This window comes from Giraffa tippelskirchi, chromosome 7, assembly GCF_054371585.1.
Source record: "Giraffa tippelskirchi isolate mGirTip1 chromosome 7, T2T-mGirTip1v1.2.pri, whole genome shotgun sequence".
Lineage (NCBI taxonomy): Eukaryota > Metazoa > Chordata > Mammalia > Artiodactyla > Giraffidae > Giraffa > Giraffa tippelskirchi.
This window is the reverse complement of record NC_137281.1, coordinates 6,778,826-6,793,364: the sequence shown is the minus strand read 5'-3', so window position 1 is coordinate 6,793,364 and position 14,539 is coordinate 6,778,826. Positions and strand designations below refer to the sequence as shown.

Genomic DNA, 14,539 nt, shown 5'->3' with positions numbered 1-14,539 from the left:
ATAGATATAATGGTCATCTGAGTTAAATTCACTCATTCCAGTCCATCTTAGTTCGCTGATTTCTAGAATGTCAACGTTCACTCTTGCTATCTCCTGTTTGACCACTTCCAATTTGCCTTGATTCATGGACCTAACATTCCAGGTTCCTATGCAATATTGCTCTTCGTGGCAAATAGATGGGGAAACAGTGGCTGACTTTATTTTTGGGGGCTCCAAAATCACTGCAGATGGTGACTGCAGCCATGAAATTAAAAGACGCTTACTCCTTGGAAGAAAAGTTATGACCAACCTAGACAGCATATTAAAAAGCAGAGACATTACTTTGCCAACAAAGGTCCATCTAGTCAAGGCTATGGTTTTTCAATTAGTCATGTAGGGATGTGAGAGTTAGACTATAAAGAAAGCTGAGCACCAAAGAATTGATGCTTTTGAACTGTGGTGTTGGAGAAGACTCTTGAGAGTCCCTTGGACTGCAAGGAGACCCAACCAGTCCATCCTAAAGGAGATCAGTCCTGGGTATTCATTGGAAGGACTGATGCTGAAACTGAAACTCCAATACTTTGGCCACCTGATGAGAAGAACTAACTCATTTGAAAAGACCTTGATGCTGGGAAAGATTGAGGGCAGGAGGAGAAGGGGACAACAGAGGATAAGATGGCTGGATGGCATCAGCGGTTCAATGGACATGAGTTTGGGTAAACTCTGGGAGTTGGTGATGGACAGGGAGGCCTGGCGTGCTGCGGTTCATGGGGTAGCAAAGAGTCAGGCACGACTTAGTGACTGAACTGAACTGAACTTGGGGGGATGGCGGACACCTCCCCCCACAACCAGTGGACAAAGCTTTTATAGGCTGAGCGAGGGGGCTACATGCAGAAACAGCACAGTCAGCTCTGACAGTCATCTTGAAGTTGGTCATCGGTGGTCTGACTAGCGTCATCTTGATTATTTTAAGTACAATTAATCTTCAGTTCCAAGATTGATTTGTTCCTATTTCCTTGAGGCCAATTCTCAGAATTGTGGCAGTTTATGTCACAGCTACAGTCTGGCCATCATGTAGATAACTTCTTCCATGTGATGGGGGTGGTATTTAAATATCTACAAGACAGCTCATAGGATGTGGCTCAGAATATTAGCTATAACCCCTGAGAAGGAACTAAAGTTCCTTAACCATGCTTAAATACTAAACTCTTATTTAGTCTTGTTGGGTTTTTTTTTCCTTCTGCATTTTCTCATTTTTATGATGATGCTTATTCTTTGGTTGAAGTTTTTCCACAGGAAAAAAAAAAGGCTGGCTGAGGACATGGGGGGAAGGACTATGGAGTCCTGCTCCATTTCATTGCCATTTGGCCTAGCCAGAATTGGCAACTCCCAGCCTTGGGTTCCCACCACCTTGATAGTATAATAATTGCTGTATTGTAATTATTAGGTAACTATCTGTCTCTCCCACCCCAGACTGAGCTCTCCTGGAGCTCTCATCACACTATAATTTTTTTTATCACACTATAATTTATGAACAATTTAAGTACCCGTCTATTGTGCATTGCTCCAAGGAAATTCCCAGGAACTTAGGCAGTGGCTGGACCTGTAGTGTGAAGATATTTCTAAAAACCGAAACACTACTACTCAAGCAAAAAGCATTTTGAAGCCACCAGCTTAGGCTCTCCTCATCCCCCCAAGCTAAAACCTTTCCCGGGGTAGGCCTGGTCTGCCCACCAGCTTAAGAAGTGAGCGTCTCTGAAGGGGCTGCAGTACCTCCAAGCACAGGCCAGCAGTGCAGGTGAAGCGGACGGCCAGCGCATCAGGAGCTATGTGGCCAAGGGAACCAGCGTCTGCGGCCGCCTGAGAAGTATGCCTGCGCTTAGAGAGGCTGGAAACAACTCTAAAATCCTCTCAATTGGAGATGGTTCTGTTTCAGAGGTCACCTCCTCTGTTATCTCTCTTCAAAACCGCCCCAAAGTGAGCTCTACTGTGCAGGTATTAAAATTGGTATCTTGGCAACAGGTGGCAAGCTTTTGACCTTTATGGTCACACGACGGTGCTTCTCCTTTCGGATGCATTTTTTTTTTTTCAAAAGTAGGAATGGTTGCCCCCTCCAAGTCCTCATCGTAGGTTATCGATCACTCTTGAAAGTCTAAATAACTTCTACTTTGAATTAGGGTAATTGGAATCAACAGATGAGTGAGACATGGTCCCAACCCTTGAGAAGCACTCAGTCAGGTGTGCAGAGCTGGACACCAGCTGAGGCCGAGTCCTCCAGATACTGATGGAGACACTGAGGAATTTGTCACAGACTTTAATAAACTTCCTTTCCTTTCCCCTTACAAACCTCAAAACCAGCACCCTACTGAAGCAGGAGTTTTCGGTTTCGCCTGTATGTAATAGCCCTGGTCAGAGAGAAAAAGCCCACCGGTTAGAAGAAGAACTTCAGACCCCACCAGGTCTACCGACCACCCAAAACCTTCCCTCCAATCATTGGCTTTATTTGGCTCAGCCAGTGACATCATGAGTCTCCGGGCGGATTTCCAGGGTTCTCAGCCAATCAGTTACATGAGGAGGGAAGAGAGAAAAGTTGGGACTGGGAGAGAGGGTATGAAACGTGGAAACAGAAAGAAGAGAAATAGACAGGAGGCTCTGATTGAGGGCCCAGGAAAGACATAATGGGGCCCAGGGGTGGGGTAGGAAGCGGAGAGGAGAGAGAGAGATAGACAGAGAGATATGAAAGAAAGAAAACAGAAATAGTGAGAGGGGCGGAGAGACAGAGGGAAACAGAGACAGAGGGATAAAATGACTGCAGAGCAGATTCCCAAATGACACAGTGACTGATCCAGGGCAGTGCCATTCCTTGAGGGCCCCAGTGGGGGCATCTGGCGACCTCGGGAGAGGGCAGGGATGACTTACGAAGCCACAATGACACCGAAGGCCAAGAGAGCCAGACACACGGAAATGATGCTGCCAAACAGGCCGGGATTCCAAGAGAATTCATTTTTCCTACGATACTGCAGGTCCATGCGGGGCTGCCCGTCGACTGGGGTGGAGGGGCGGGCGGTGGGGAGGGAGGGGAAACAGCCCGACCTCCAAATCATCACCCTTCCTTAGGCATGCACCCACACCCACCTGCTCACTCGGCAACCTGGCCAGGGTCGGGCCTCTCTCTCCCTTCTCCCTGCTTGGTCCTTGCCCTTTCCTGGGTCTGACTTTTTCATTCATCCGTTCCTCATACTCTGTGTCCCAGGAACCTTTCTAAGCTTTTGGGACACTGCTGGGAATTCTTTTGGCAAACAGCCTTGCCCTCATGGAGCAGTCAGCGCAGCGCAGCACATTGACAGTGAAGAGCCCAGCGCCAAATGCATCTCATTGGATGGGGGCTGGGGGTGGCGGTGGAGAGGACTTGGTGAAAATGTTAGTCCCTCAGTTCTGACTCTTTGCCACCCCATGGACTGTAGCCCATCAGGTTCCTCTGTCCATGGGATTCTCTAGGCAGGAATACTGGAGCGGGTTGCCATGTCCTTCTCCAGGGGATCTTCCTGACCCAGGGATCAAACCAGGTCTCCTGCATTGTAGGCAGATTCTTTACCATCTGAGCCACCAGGGAAGCCCATATTTCACAGTGAAGTGATCCTTTAGTGTGCGACTGGGGAGTTCTGGAATTCTAAGACTTTACTGAAGTAAGGGAGAGAGAGGAACAGTGAGAGAGAGAGTGGGAACAGCATGTGAAAAGGTTGGACATGACTATTCAATCTTGATGGATTTATAGCAGTTCACTGTATTATGCTCTGTGCTATAAAGATATATATTTTTATAGCCTCTGAATGAGTGAATTCAGCATATCCTGCCATACTCCCCAAGTATGGCACTGGCTATAAATAAAATGCTTTTCCAGTACCTGGCATTTTGGCCTTAGAAGCACTATAAAGTTACAGAGGGGTCTTCCAATTAGTAGGAGGAAAGTGGATTTCAGAATATGGAAGCAACTTCTGGGCCACACAGTAATCAAATGGTAAGGGAAGGGTTCAAGGTTGTATGTGGGAGACCTCAAAAGCCATATTCAGGAGTTCTCTCGTGTTCGGGTGGCTAAGACTCTGCTCACACTCCCAATACAGGGGGCCATGTGTTCCATCCCTGATCAGAGAATTAGATCCCACAGGCTGCAACTAAGACCTGGTACAGCCAAATAAATAAATAAACATCTTTTTAAAAAGCCGTATTCACTGGGATGTGGCTGACTTCACCTCTCATGCACCTGTCTCATGCCTTCCCCTACCCCAGGAGCTTACTGAAACAGTACTTTTCTCTGATGCATTTGGGACTGGTCATCTGACAATGTAAACAATCCAGGACTTCTTCTTTCAGCAAGCCTGAGCAAGAGGAAAGGGAGAAGTGGGATGAGAGGAGATATCAGAGGACTGGCAAAGGGCAAGAAGGCAGAAGGGGAAAGAAAAGGAGGAGTCCCTTGGTCTTCCTGAATTTGGAGGTCCCATTTTGCTCAATGCACTGATGAGTCACATTAAAAATAATATGTACATAATTACTGAAGAGTGGAACTCAGTTGTGTAGTTGACTTACCATTCAGTTGGTAGACATGTGATTATGTTAAATTAATTTTAAATTAAATGTCTACAGAAAGAACGTGTGTACTTCTCTATTCCTATTCTGCTGCCCCCGGAGACTGGCGGCCTGCTCCCTCATCTGTCTTCCCTGCTTCCTGACACACAGGAAGACTACATTTCCCAAGCTCCTTTGCAGTAGGTTGCACCCATGTGACTGAGTTCTGGCCAATGGAAGGTGGGCAGAGGGATGGATGGCACTCCCAGACCTAGTTATAAAAGGCCCTGTGAGATTCTCTATTCACTCTCCCTTCTGAAGCTAGCTTAGCAGCCATGACATAGGTGCAGCCTGGATCCTTGAGCCACTTGGAAGATCTGTTCAACTCTCAATGGAATTTTGGCAAAAGAGAAATACCCCTTTTTTCCATTAAACCACTGAGGTGTGGGGGTTTATTTTTCACTACAACATAGCCTGCTGCTGATGCTGCTAAGTCATTTGAGTCGTGTCCGACTCTGTGCGACCCCATAGACAGCAGCCCACAAGGCTCCCCCGTCCCTGGGATTCTCCAGGCAAGAACACTGGAGTGGGTTTTCATTTCCTTCTCCAATGCATGAAAGTAAAAAGTGAAAGTGAATTCGCTCAGTTGTGTCTGACTCTTCGCAACCCCATGGACTGCAGCCTACCAGGCTCCTCCGTCCATGGGATATTCTAGGCAAGAGTACTGGAGTGGGGTGCCATTGCCTTCTCTGACAACATAGCCTACCCTAGCCTAAAATCACCCCCACCAAATCCTTTTTTGCAGGTTGCAATGACTTTCCTAAGCCCTCAAAAATTAGATGTCCCTTGGTGCCATAGCTTTGGGGTGGAGGAAACACCAGCTGGGGTAGGTGTGATAGCAGGGCTTGATTTGGGAGGGACAAAGTCAAAAGGGGTAAAGTGAAGTGAAAGTTGCTCAGTCGTGTCCAACTCTTTGTGACCCCATGGACTATACAGTCCATGGAATTCTCCAGGACAGAATACTGGAGTGGGTAGCCTTTCCCTTCTTCAGGGGACCTTCCCAACCCAGGGATGGAACCCAGGTCTCCCGCATTGCAGGTGGATTCTTTACTAGCTGAGCCATCAAGAGAGGCCCAAAAGGGTAGGAGGGTAGCAAAGGGAAGAACAGACAATAAACCCAGGACTTACGGCAAATTTTGGGATTGCAGGCTGCAAGAGAAAAGAACAGAGGTGACTTAGATTGGGCCAGCAATTTAAGAATTTAATGGGAAAGGACTGGGAAAGGGAGGAAGGAGTGAGATTGGAAAAGGAGAGAAGGGAATTTGGTGGAGAGGCTGAGAAGGCTGAGTCATAGGGGAGGTGAGAGAGGAATTTGGAAGACAAGGTGGGAGAAGGGAATCAAATGATGATGAGGAAGGGGAGAAGGGGGCTTAGTGGAGAGAGATGCCACACCTTTTAATTCATATGATCTTAACACTTTCTTGAGTTCCATGGTTACCCTCTCCCTAAGAGTCACCAGCTCATCCAGCAGAGGCTCATCTGAGGAAAGAAACAGATCCTTCTTTGGTGGGAGGCCCTCAGCAAGCCGCCCCACCTGCAGCTTCAAAGAGAGGGGGTAATGGGAATTCCCTGTCAGTCCATTGTTTAGGACTCTGAACTTTCACTGCCGAGGGCAGGGTTATCCCCAGTTGAGATGCAGCCAAAACAAACATTTAAAAGAAGAGAGGAGGGATGAGGAAACTCCTTTTCTAAGCAAGACTGTCTATTCCTCTGGATCCACTGGGCAAATCTATGGCCTGGAGGACCTACATCTACCTTCTGATCCACTGCAGGGACCCAGGCTAAACCATCCTCCCTTGGTCTCAGTTTCCTCATCTGGTAAGTAATAGAAGGGTGGACTCGAGCACCTCTCCTCTCCTTTTCCCTGACCTGCTCTCCTCTTTTCTTCTGTCTACACTCACACCTTTACGATTTCATCCAGCTGAATAGCTTTGTATTTTACCTGGACATGCACTGTCCAATATGGCAGTCACTAGATACACATGGGGATTGAGCACTTGAAATGGGCTAGTCTGAATTGAGAGATGATGTTAGTATAAAATGTATGCTGGATTTCAAAGACATGGTATGAAAAAAATAACTGTACGATGTCTCAATGGTTTTTGTGTTGATCTCATGTTCAAACGGTAATATTTTAGGTATTCAGTTAAATAAAATCTATGAAAGTTTATTTTACTTGCTTCTGTTTACCTTTTTAAAAGATATGGCTACCAGAAATTTTTAAATTACCTGTGTGACTATTTGTGCCTCACATATCTCCATTGGACAGCACCGTTCTTTATACACTGATCCCTCCTGAGCTGGTGTCACTAACCTAGACCACTCACTGATATCCAGGGGCATATATCTAACTACCCATTCAGGATCTCCACCTTCAATGCCTAACAGGCATCTTAAACTCAATGAGTCTAAGACTGAACCTTGATATCCTCCTCCAAACCCACTTCCAACTCCATCTATGAAGACGAAGCCTTCTCCATCTTCGTAGAGGGAGACACCATGTTTCTAGTTACCCAAGCCAAAATCCTTGCTGCTTTGACTCTTTTTCTCTTACATTTCACATGCGATTTGTCAACGTGCATGTGAGCAGACCCTGTCTGTGAATATTCAAGAGGGTCCAGAGATCCAACATTTCTCACCCCCTCCACTGCTGCCATCATGCTGCCAGCCATCATCGGCTCTTGCCTGGGCCGTTGATTGCTACAGCCTTCCCACTGGTCCCCCGGCCTTCCCCATTGCCCTGCTAAATCTGTTCTCTGCAGACAGAGGGACCTCATTAAGACCTCAGGCAGTTCACTAGCATCATGCTTCTTGCTCAGAACCCTCCTATGTGACCCAGAGTAGAAGTCAAAAGTCCTTACTATTATAAGTCCCTACCAATTAATGGGTACTATTATGCATGCCCACCCTGTTATCTTTAGAATCTCATCTTCTACAGTTCTCCCTTGCTCTCTCTTCTCTACACTCCAGCCTCCCTGGCTTTCTTGAGGTTCTGTGAATATGCCAATCATTGACCCATCTCAGGTATTACAGTGGTTATCCTTTCTGCCTTCAGCTTTCTACCCTAGACTTCTACCCCTTCATAGTTGCTTCCCCCTCTCCTCCACATCTGTTCTCACATGCTGATCTTTCAGTGACATCCTTCTTGGCTGCCCTATTTTTTTAAAACCATTCTTTTATTTATTTTTGGCTGCACTACGCTGCATGTGGGATCTTAGTTCCCAGACCAGGGATTGAACCCATGCCCCCTGAAGTGGAAGTGCAGAGTCTTAACCACTGGACCACCAGTCCCCTAACCATTTTTACCTGCAAGCCTCGCCCCTATTGCCAGAACTCTCTATCCCCTGGTCCCTGCTTTATTCTTTTCTCCATGGCATTTGTTCCCATTTGACATATTGTGCAGTAAAGGGTTAACTCAGCAGGCCTGAACGGTCCAAATGTGCACAGTCCACAAAAGCTTTGGCTCTCACCTGACTCCTGGGAGGTAACTTAGAGGTTACCTTTGGAATATCCTGCCTGTCAAGTGTGTCTTTCTTTACTTGGGAACCTTGGGCCACAGCATGTAGTCTATGCTAATGATGTGATTCATGGTGGTGGCTGTGGGCCACAAGGTAGCAGGTTGATATCTGGGGGAGCTGGAGACAGAATAACTAAGATCAGCCACTTGGGTGCTCCATGCCTATGCAGCCAACCTCCAATAATATTAGCTGGTAGAATCATTGACCAAGGCTCTTCAAAAATGCCATTGTCATAAAAGACAAGTGAATCAGAACAGATCCAAGACTGAAAGAAAGCTAGCGATGAATGGCACGATTGAGACAATTGGTGACATTTGAATGAAGATTAATTATTAGGTGATAGTATGGAATTATAATTCTGTATACACTGTAATATAAATTCCAAGTTACATTCATTGTGCAAGAGAATGTCTGTCTTTGTTTTTAGGAGATTGCCTGCTGAAGAATTTAGAGTTGAAGTGTCCCTAACTCTGAAATGGTTACATACACACACACACACACACACACACACACACACACACACACACACTGACCAAATGTGGCAATAAGTTACCATGTAGTGAAATGTTAAGAACATTGTGGGAATTCCCCTGTGGTCCAGTGGCTAAGACTCCGTGCTCCCAAAGCAGGGAGCCCCGGTTTGATCCCTGGTTGGGGAACTAGATTCCACATGCTGCTACTAAGACCTGGCACAGCCAAATAAAAATATTAAAAAAGACTGGTGTATAGGTGCTTATTGTACTATTCATGCAAACTTTTCTATTAGAATTTCCTCAAAATATAAAAATCATTTTTTTAAAAGGTGAGAGCTTTAAAAATGACTGATATTTAGGCCCTGTCCCCTATATTTTGATTTGTCAGGGGCTGCTGCCTGGGCTCCTAGACTGTTTTAAAAGTTTCCCAGGAGATTCCAGCCTACAGCCTGAGTTGAGACCTGCGGCTGTAAGCTTTTTTGTGAAGGTTCAGACAGTCAATATTTTCAGCTTTAAGGGCCATATGGTCATTGTCCCTACTCAGCTCTGCCTTGGTGAGCAGGAGCAACATAAACAATACATACATAAATGGGTGTGGCTGTGTTCCAATAAAACTTTATTTGCAAAAAAAAAAAAACCGGGGCTGGCATGTCTCCTAACCGCTCTGAGCCTCAGTCTTCCCCTCCGTAAAGGGCAGGTCACAACAACGCCCACCTTGATGAACTGTCCTAGGCTTTTCTAGAACTCTGTCAGACACACAGTAAAGGCTATACGTGCGATTGCTTTTATTTATTTATTTATTTATTTAATAAATTTATTTATTTTAGTTGGGGGCTAATTACTTTACAATATTGTAATAGTTTTTGCCATACATTGACATGAATCAGCCATGAGTTTACATGTGTTCCCCTTCCTGAACCCCCCTTCCACCTCCCTCCCCATCCCATCCCTCTGGGTCATCCCATTGCCCCGGCACTGAGCCCTTGTCTCATGCATCGAACATGGAATGGTGTTCTGTTTCACATATGATAATATACATGTTTCAATGCTATTCTCCCAGAACGTCCCACCCTAGTGGACCGGTGGAAAGGGAAGAGAGACAAGGCGGCTGGGAAAAGGTTTTCCCTATTAGCTCCTACCTCTCAGAGAATTAGCCATTAAGTTGCTTGTTTGATTCTTGACAAAGGACGCCACAAGGTCCAGATGGTCTATCCCTGGGGACGAGAGAGGAGGAAATTCCCGTGGGTCCCTGGCAAAGCCAAGCGATGATCGCCTCCATCTCCCTTCGGGACTGGCCCCGCCCTCCCCTCTCGAGGGCGTGGCCTCCCCGCCCAGCTTCCGGCTACCCCACTGGTCCCTTTCGCCAAGGTCCAGGGCCCTCTCCCCGCCCCAGCACGCACCCACTCTGCCCACAAAGGCGTTCAGCGCGTAGTCCCGGAAGAAAGCCCCTTCCATGCTCAGCAGCACGGCCTGAGCGCGGGCCTGCAGCTGCTCTTGTTGGAACCGGCTGGGGATGAGGGCGAGGCGCAGCTGCCTCAGGGCCTCCCGCACCGAGTGGTCACACTGCAGGCAGCCCCAGTCTCGGCGGGCGCTCAGGCCCAAGAGCAGCAGAAGGGCCCAGGCCAGAGGCATGGCGGGGCCTTTGTGACGTCACAGAGGGAACCCCGGTCGGCCCCGCCCCTCAGGCAGAGGCGGGGTCAGGGAGGCCCAGGGGACAGTGCGCTGAGGCGGGTTGGCTGAGCACCTACTGTGTGCCAGGCGTGGAGCTGGGAGCCAAGGAGACAGTCTTCAAAACCCAGAAGTCTCTGCCCCGCCCTCTTGGATCTAACATTCATTCTTTCAACTTATGTGTACTGAGCACCTACTGTGTATGTGCCAGGTGCTCCTCTAGAAACGGGTTAGAGCTGAGAAAAGCAGGAGATCCTTGCTCTCTTCAGCACTCACATTCTTTAATTCAACGGACATTTTTTGAACACCAACTATGTGCTCGGCCCAGTTCTAGGCGCCTGAGGGAGCTCGGAGGCAAACAGAGATAGTCTCGACTCACATAGTTTACAGTTAAAGAAATGTCAGTGGAAAGCCCACTATGTAGGGGGCCCTGGAGACAGACTGAAGGAGATGGACACAGTTCCTGTTCTTGGGGTTCCTTCTAGCAGAGGTGGAAGGAGGTGTGGCCGGGAAGAGAAATGTAAAACCTAGCAAACAGATTAGTAAATAAGATCCTGACACAGCATTAAGTGCTGAGAGGCAAATAAACCTTGTGGTGTATGATGAGCTGCTGGAATGCTAGGGCCCCGGGGTCAGGGTTGTGTTCACTGCTCTTGTCCAACGTCTGACACGCCCTAGGTGCTCGATAAATATTTAACAAATTCAGTGACTCCACAGAAGAGGAAATTGTACTTTGCTTTTTCCCCTGGGTTGTTTTTTTTTTTTTTTTGAAAAATCTTCAAACCTAGAGAAAATTTGCAGGAGCAGTACAATAAATACTCAAATATACCTTATTAACAGTTGCAGCAACTGTATCTCTCTCTCCATGTATATATATATGAGTACAAAATGAAGTAGGGCAAAGGCTAACAGTTTTGCAAACTTTAAGACCGTCATAGCAAACACCCTCTTCCAACAACACAAGAGAAGACTCTACACACGGACATCACCAGATGGTCAATACTGAAATCAGATTGATTATATTCTTTGCAGCAGAAGATGGAGAAGCTCTATACAGTCAGCAAAAACAAGATTGGGAGCTGACTGGTTCAGATCATGAACTCCTGATTGCAAAATTCTGACTTAAATTGAAGAAAGTAGGGAAAACCACTAGAACATTCAGGTATGACCTAAATCAAACCCCTTACGATTATACAGTGGAAGTGACAAATAGATTCAAGGGATTACATATGATAGAGTGCCTGAAGAACTACCGACAGAGGTTCGTGACACTGTACAGGAGGCAGTGACCAAGATCATCCCCAAGAAAAAGAAATGCAAAAAGGCAAAATGGCTGTCTGAGGAGGCCGTACAAATAGCTGAGAAAAGAAGAGGCACTAAAGGCAAAGGAGAAAAGGAAAGATATTCCCATCTGAATGCAGAGTCCCAAAGAACAGTAAGAAGAGATAAGAAAGCCTTCCTCAGGGATCAATGCAAAGAAATAGAGGAAAACAATAGACTAGGAAAGACTAGAGATCTCTTAAAGAAAATATAACATATAGAGATTAATTAAATGTTAGTTTCAATTAAAAATGGACAAAGGATTTGAATAGATATTTCTCCAAAAAAGATATAAGAATGGCAAATAAGCACTTGAAAAGATGCTCAATGTCACTGATCATTCTGCTGCTGCTGCTAAGTCGCTTCAGTCGTGTCCGACTCTGCGACCCCATAGACGGCAGCCCACCAGGCTCCCCTGTCCCTGGGATTCTCCAGGCAAGAACACTGGAGTGGGATGCCATTGCCTTCCTCCACTGAGCATTAGGAGAATGCAAATGAAAACCACAGTGAGAGGACTTTCCTGGTGGTGCAGTGGATAAGAATCCTCCTGCCAATGTAGAAGACACGAGTTCGATCCCTGGTCCAGGAAGATCCCATGTGCCAAGAGCAGCTAAGCTTGTGCACCACAACTGCTGAGCCTGCGCTCTAGAGCCTGTGAACTGCAACTACTGAGCCCACATGTTGCAACTACTGAAGCCTGTGAACCCCTAGAGCCTGTGCTCTGCAACAAGAGAAGCCACCACAATGAGAAGCCCAGGTACCACAACTCGAGAGTAGCCCCCACTCTCCAAAACTAAAGAAAGCCCTAGCACAGCCAAAAATAAATAAATAAAAGAAATTATTAAAAAATGAAATGAAAAAAGCCACAATGAGCTACCACCTCACACCAATTAAGATGGCGACCATCTGAAAAACAGCAAATGACAAGTGTTGGTAAAGATGTGGAGAAATGGAACCCTTGTGCACTGTTATTGGGAATGTAAAATGGCACCACTGCGATGGAAAATGGTATGGCTGTTTCTCAAATAATTAAAAATAAAATTACTACATGATCCAGAAATTCAACTTCTGGGTATTTATCCAAAAGAATTGAAAGCAGAGACTGAAAAAGATCTTTGTACACCCATCTTCATAGCACCATTATTCACAAAAACTGAAATGTGGAAGCGACCCATCAACTAACAAATGGGTAAACAAAATGTGGTATACACATGCAAAGGGATATTATTCAGTCAAAAAGGAAGGAAATTCTGATATATGTGACCGCATGGATGAACCTTGCTGGTCACTATGCTAAGTGGAATAAAGCCAGTCACAAAAGACAGATACTGCATAATTCTGCTTATACAAGGTATCTAGAAAACCGGAAGTAAATTCACGCTCAAGATATTTAACATTGGTTTGATTGTTTTAACCATATTCGGACTTTCCTAAATGCCTCCTGACACTTTGCTGCTTCACCTCCTCTGAGAAGTCCTCCCACATTACTCCTCCCTGTAAAGCATGTCTCCCTCTGTTATCCTGTTTTCGGGATCAGCCTACACCCCAAAAGGGCCAGGTTGTAAATATTTTAGGATTTGTGATCCACAGTTCTCTTGCTACTGTAATAGGAAAGCTGCTGCTGCTGCTAAGTCACTTCAGTCGTGTCTGACTCTGTGTGACCCCATAGACGGCAGCCCACCAGTCTCTGCCGTCCCTGGGATTCTCCAGGCAAGAACACTGGAGTGGGTTGCCATTTCCTTCTCCAGGGCATGAAAGTGAAAAGTGAAAGTGAAGTCGCTCAGTCATGTCCGACTCTTTGCGACCCCATGGACTGCAGCCTACCAGGCTCCTCCGTCCATGGGATTTTCCAGGCAAGAGTACTAGAGTGGGTTGCCATTGTCTTCTCCGAATAGGAAAGCAGCCACAGATGATACGGAAATGAAAACATGTGGCTGTGTCCCAATAAAACTTTATTTATAGACACTGAAATTCAAATTGCATGGTTTTCACATGTCACAAAATATTATTCCGACTTTTTTAAACTTTCAGCTCAGTTCAGTTCAGTTGCTCAGTCATGTCCGACTCTTTGTGACCCCATGGACTGCAGCGCACCAGGCCTCCCTGTCCCTCACCAACTCCCAGAGTTTACTCAAACTCATGTCCATTGAGTCGGTGATGCCATCCAACCATCTCATCCTCTGTCATCCCCTTCTCGTCCCACCTTCAATCCTTCCCAGCATCAGGGTCTTTTCAAATGAGTCAGTTCTTTGCATCAGGTGGCCAAAGTATTAGAGTTTCAGCTTCAACATCAATCCTTCCAATGAATATTCAGGACTGATTTCCTTTAGGATGAACTGGTTGGATCTTCTTGCGGTCTGAGGGACTCTCAAGAGTCTTCTCCAACACCACAGTTCAAAAGCATCAATTCTTCGGTGCTCAGCTTTCTTTATAGTCCAACTTTCACGTCCATACATGACTAACCTTTAAAGATGTAAAAACTATTTTTAGCTGAAGAGTCGTGGTGGTTTGCCATTAACTCTAACTCATTATCCTGTAGTTTCTGCCATAACATTAATTATAATTTATAATTATTTTTGTCTTTCTTTTATATCATCTGATAAGCCCCTGGAAGCCAGGAACCATGTGTATCTTCTTTACCAGCATGTCCCCAACCCCTAGGAGGGAACCTGTAATCTATTCAAACTTAGATTTAAAAAAAAAAAATGGAACTTCAATTCAGTTATCAGAACCCTTTAAACGTGTTTGGAAAAACGTTTAAGTATGGGAATCTACCTCTTCAACTGTAAATGTAATGAAATCTAAATAGAGCGCAAGTGTTTTTAATGAAAAAACTAGTGTCTACATTGACCTGGGCTGTCCTGAGAACATTTTAAAGGTTTAGTACAATAACAGGTAAACTAGTTCAATAATTTTTATATTGGTTGCAAGTTGAAGTGATATTTTGGATCTATTGAG

General features: G+C 45.8%; 1 protein-coding gene across 1 annotated transcript; it reads right to left on the bottom strand.

The window, feature by feature from the left end:
- Positions 1 to 2,277: 2,277 nt before the first annotated feature.
- On the bottom strand, positions 2,278 to 12,438 carry IZUMO2 (IZUMO family member 2). The gene is made up of 7 exons (XM_081514906.1): positions 9,994 to 12,438; positions 9,733 to 9,807; positions 5,995 to 6,081; positions 5,731 to 5,751; positions 4,275 to 4,355; positions 2,899 to 3,025; positions 2,278 to 2,384 (listed from the first exon to the last, which is right to left on the bottom strand). The coding sequence occupies exons 1-7, from the start codon at positions 10,223 to 10,225 to the stop codon at positions 2,342 to 2,344; spliced, it is 666 nt and encodes a 221-aa protein (XP_081371032.1). The 5' UTR covers positions 10,226 to 12,438; the 3' UTR covers positions 2,278 to 2,341.
- Between the last annotated feature and the right edge of the window lie 2,101 nt (positions 12,439 to 14,539).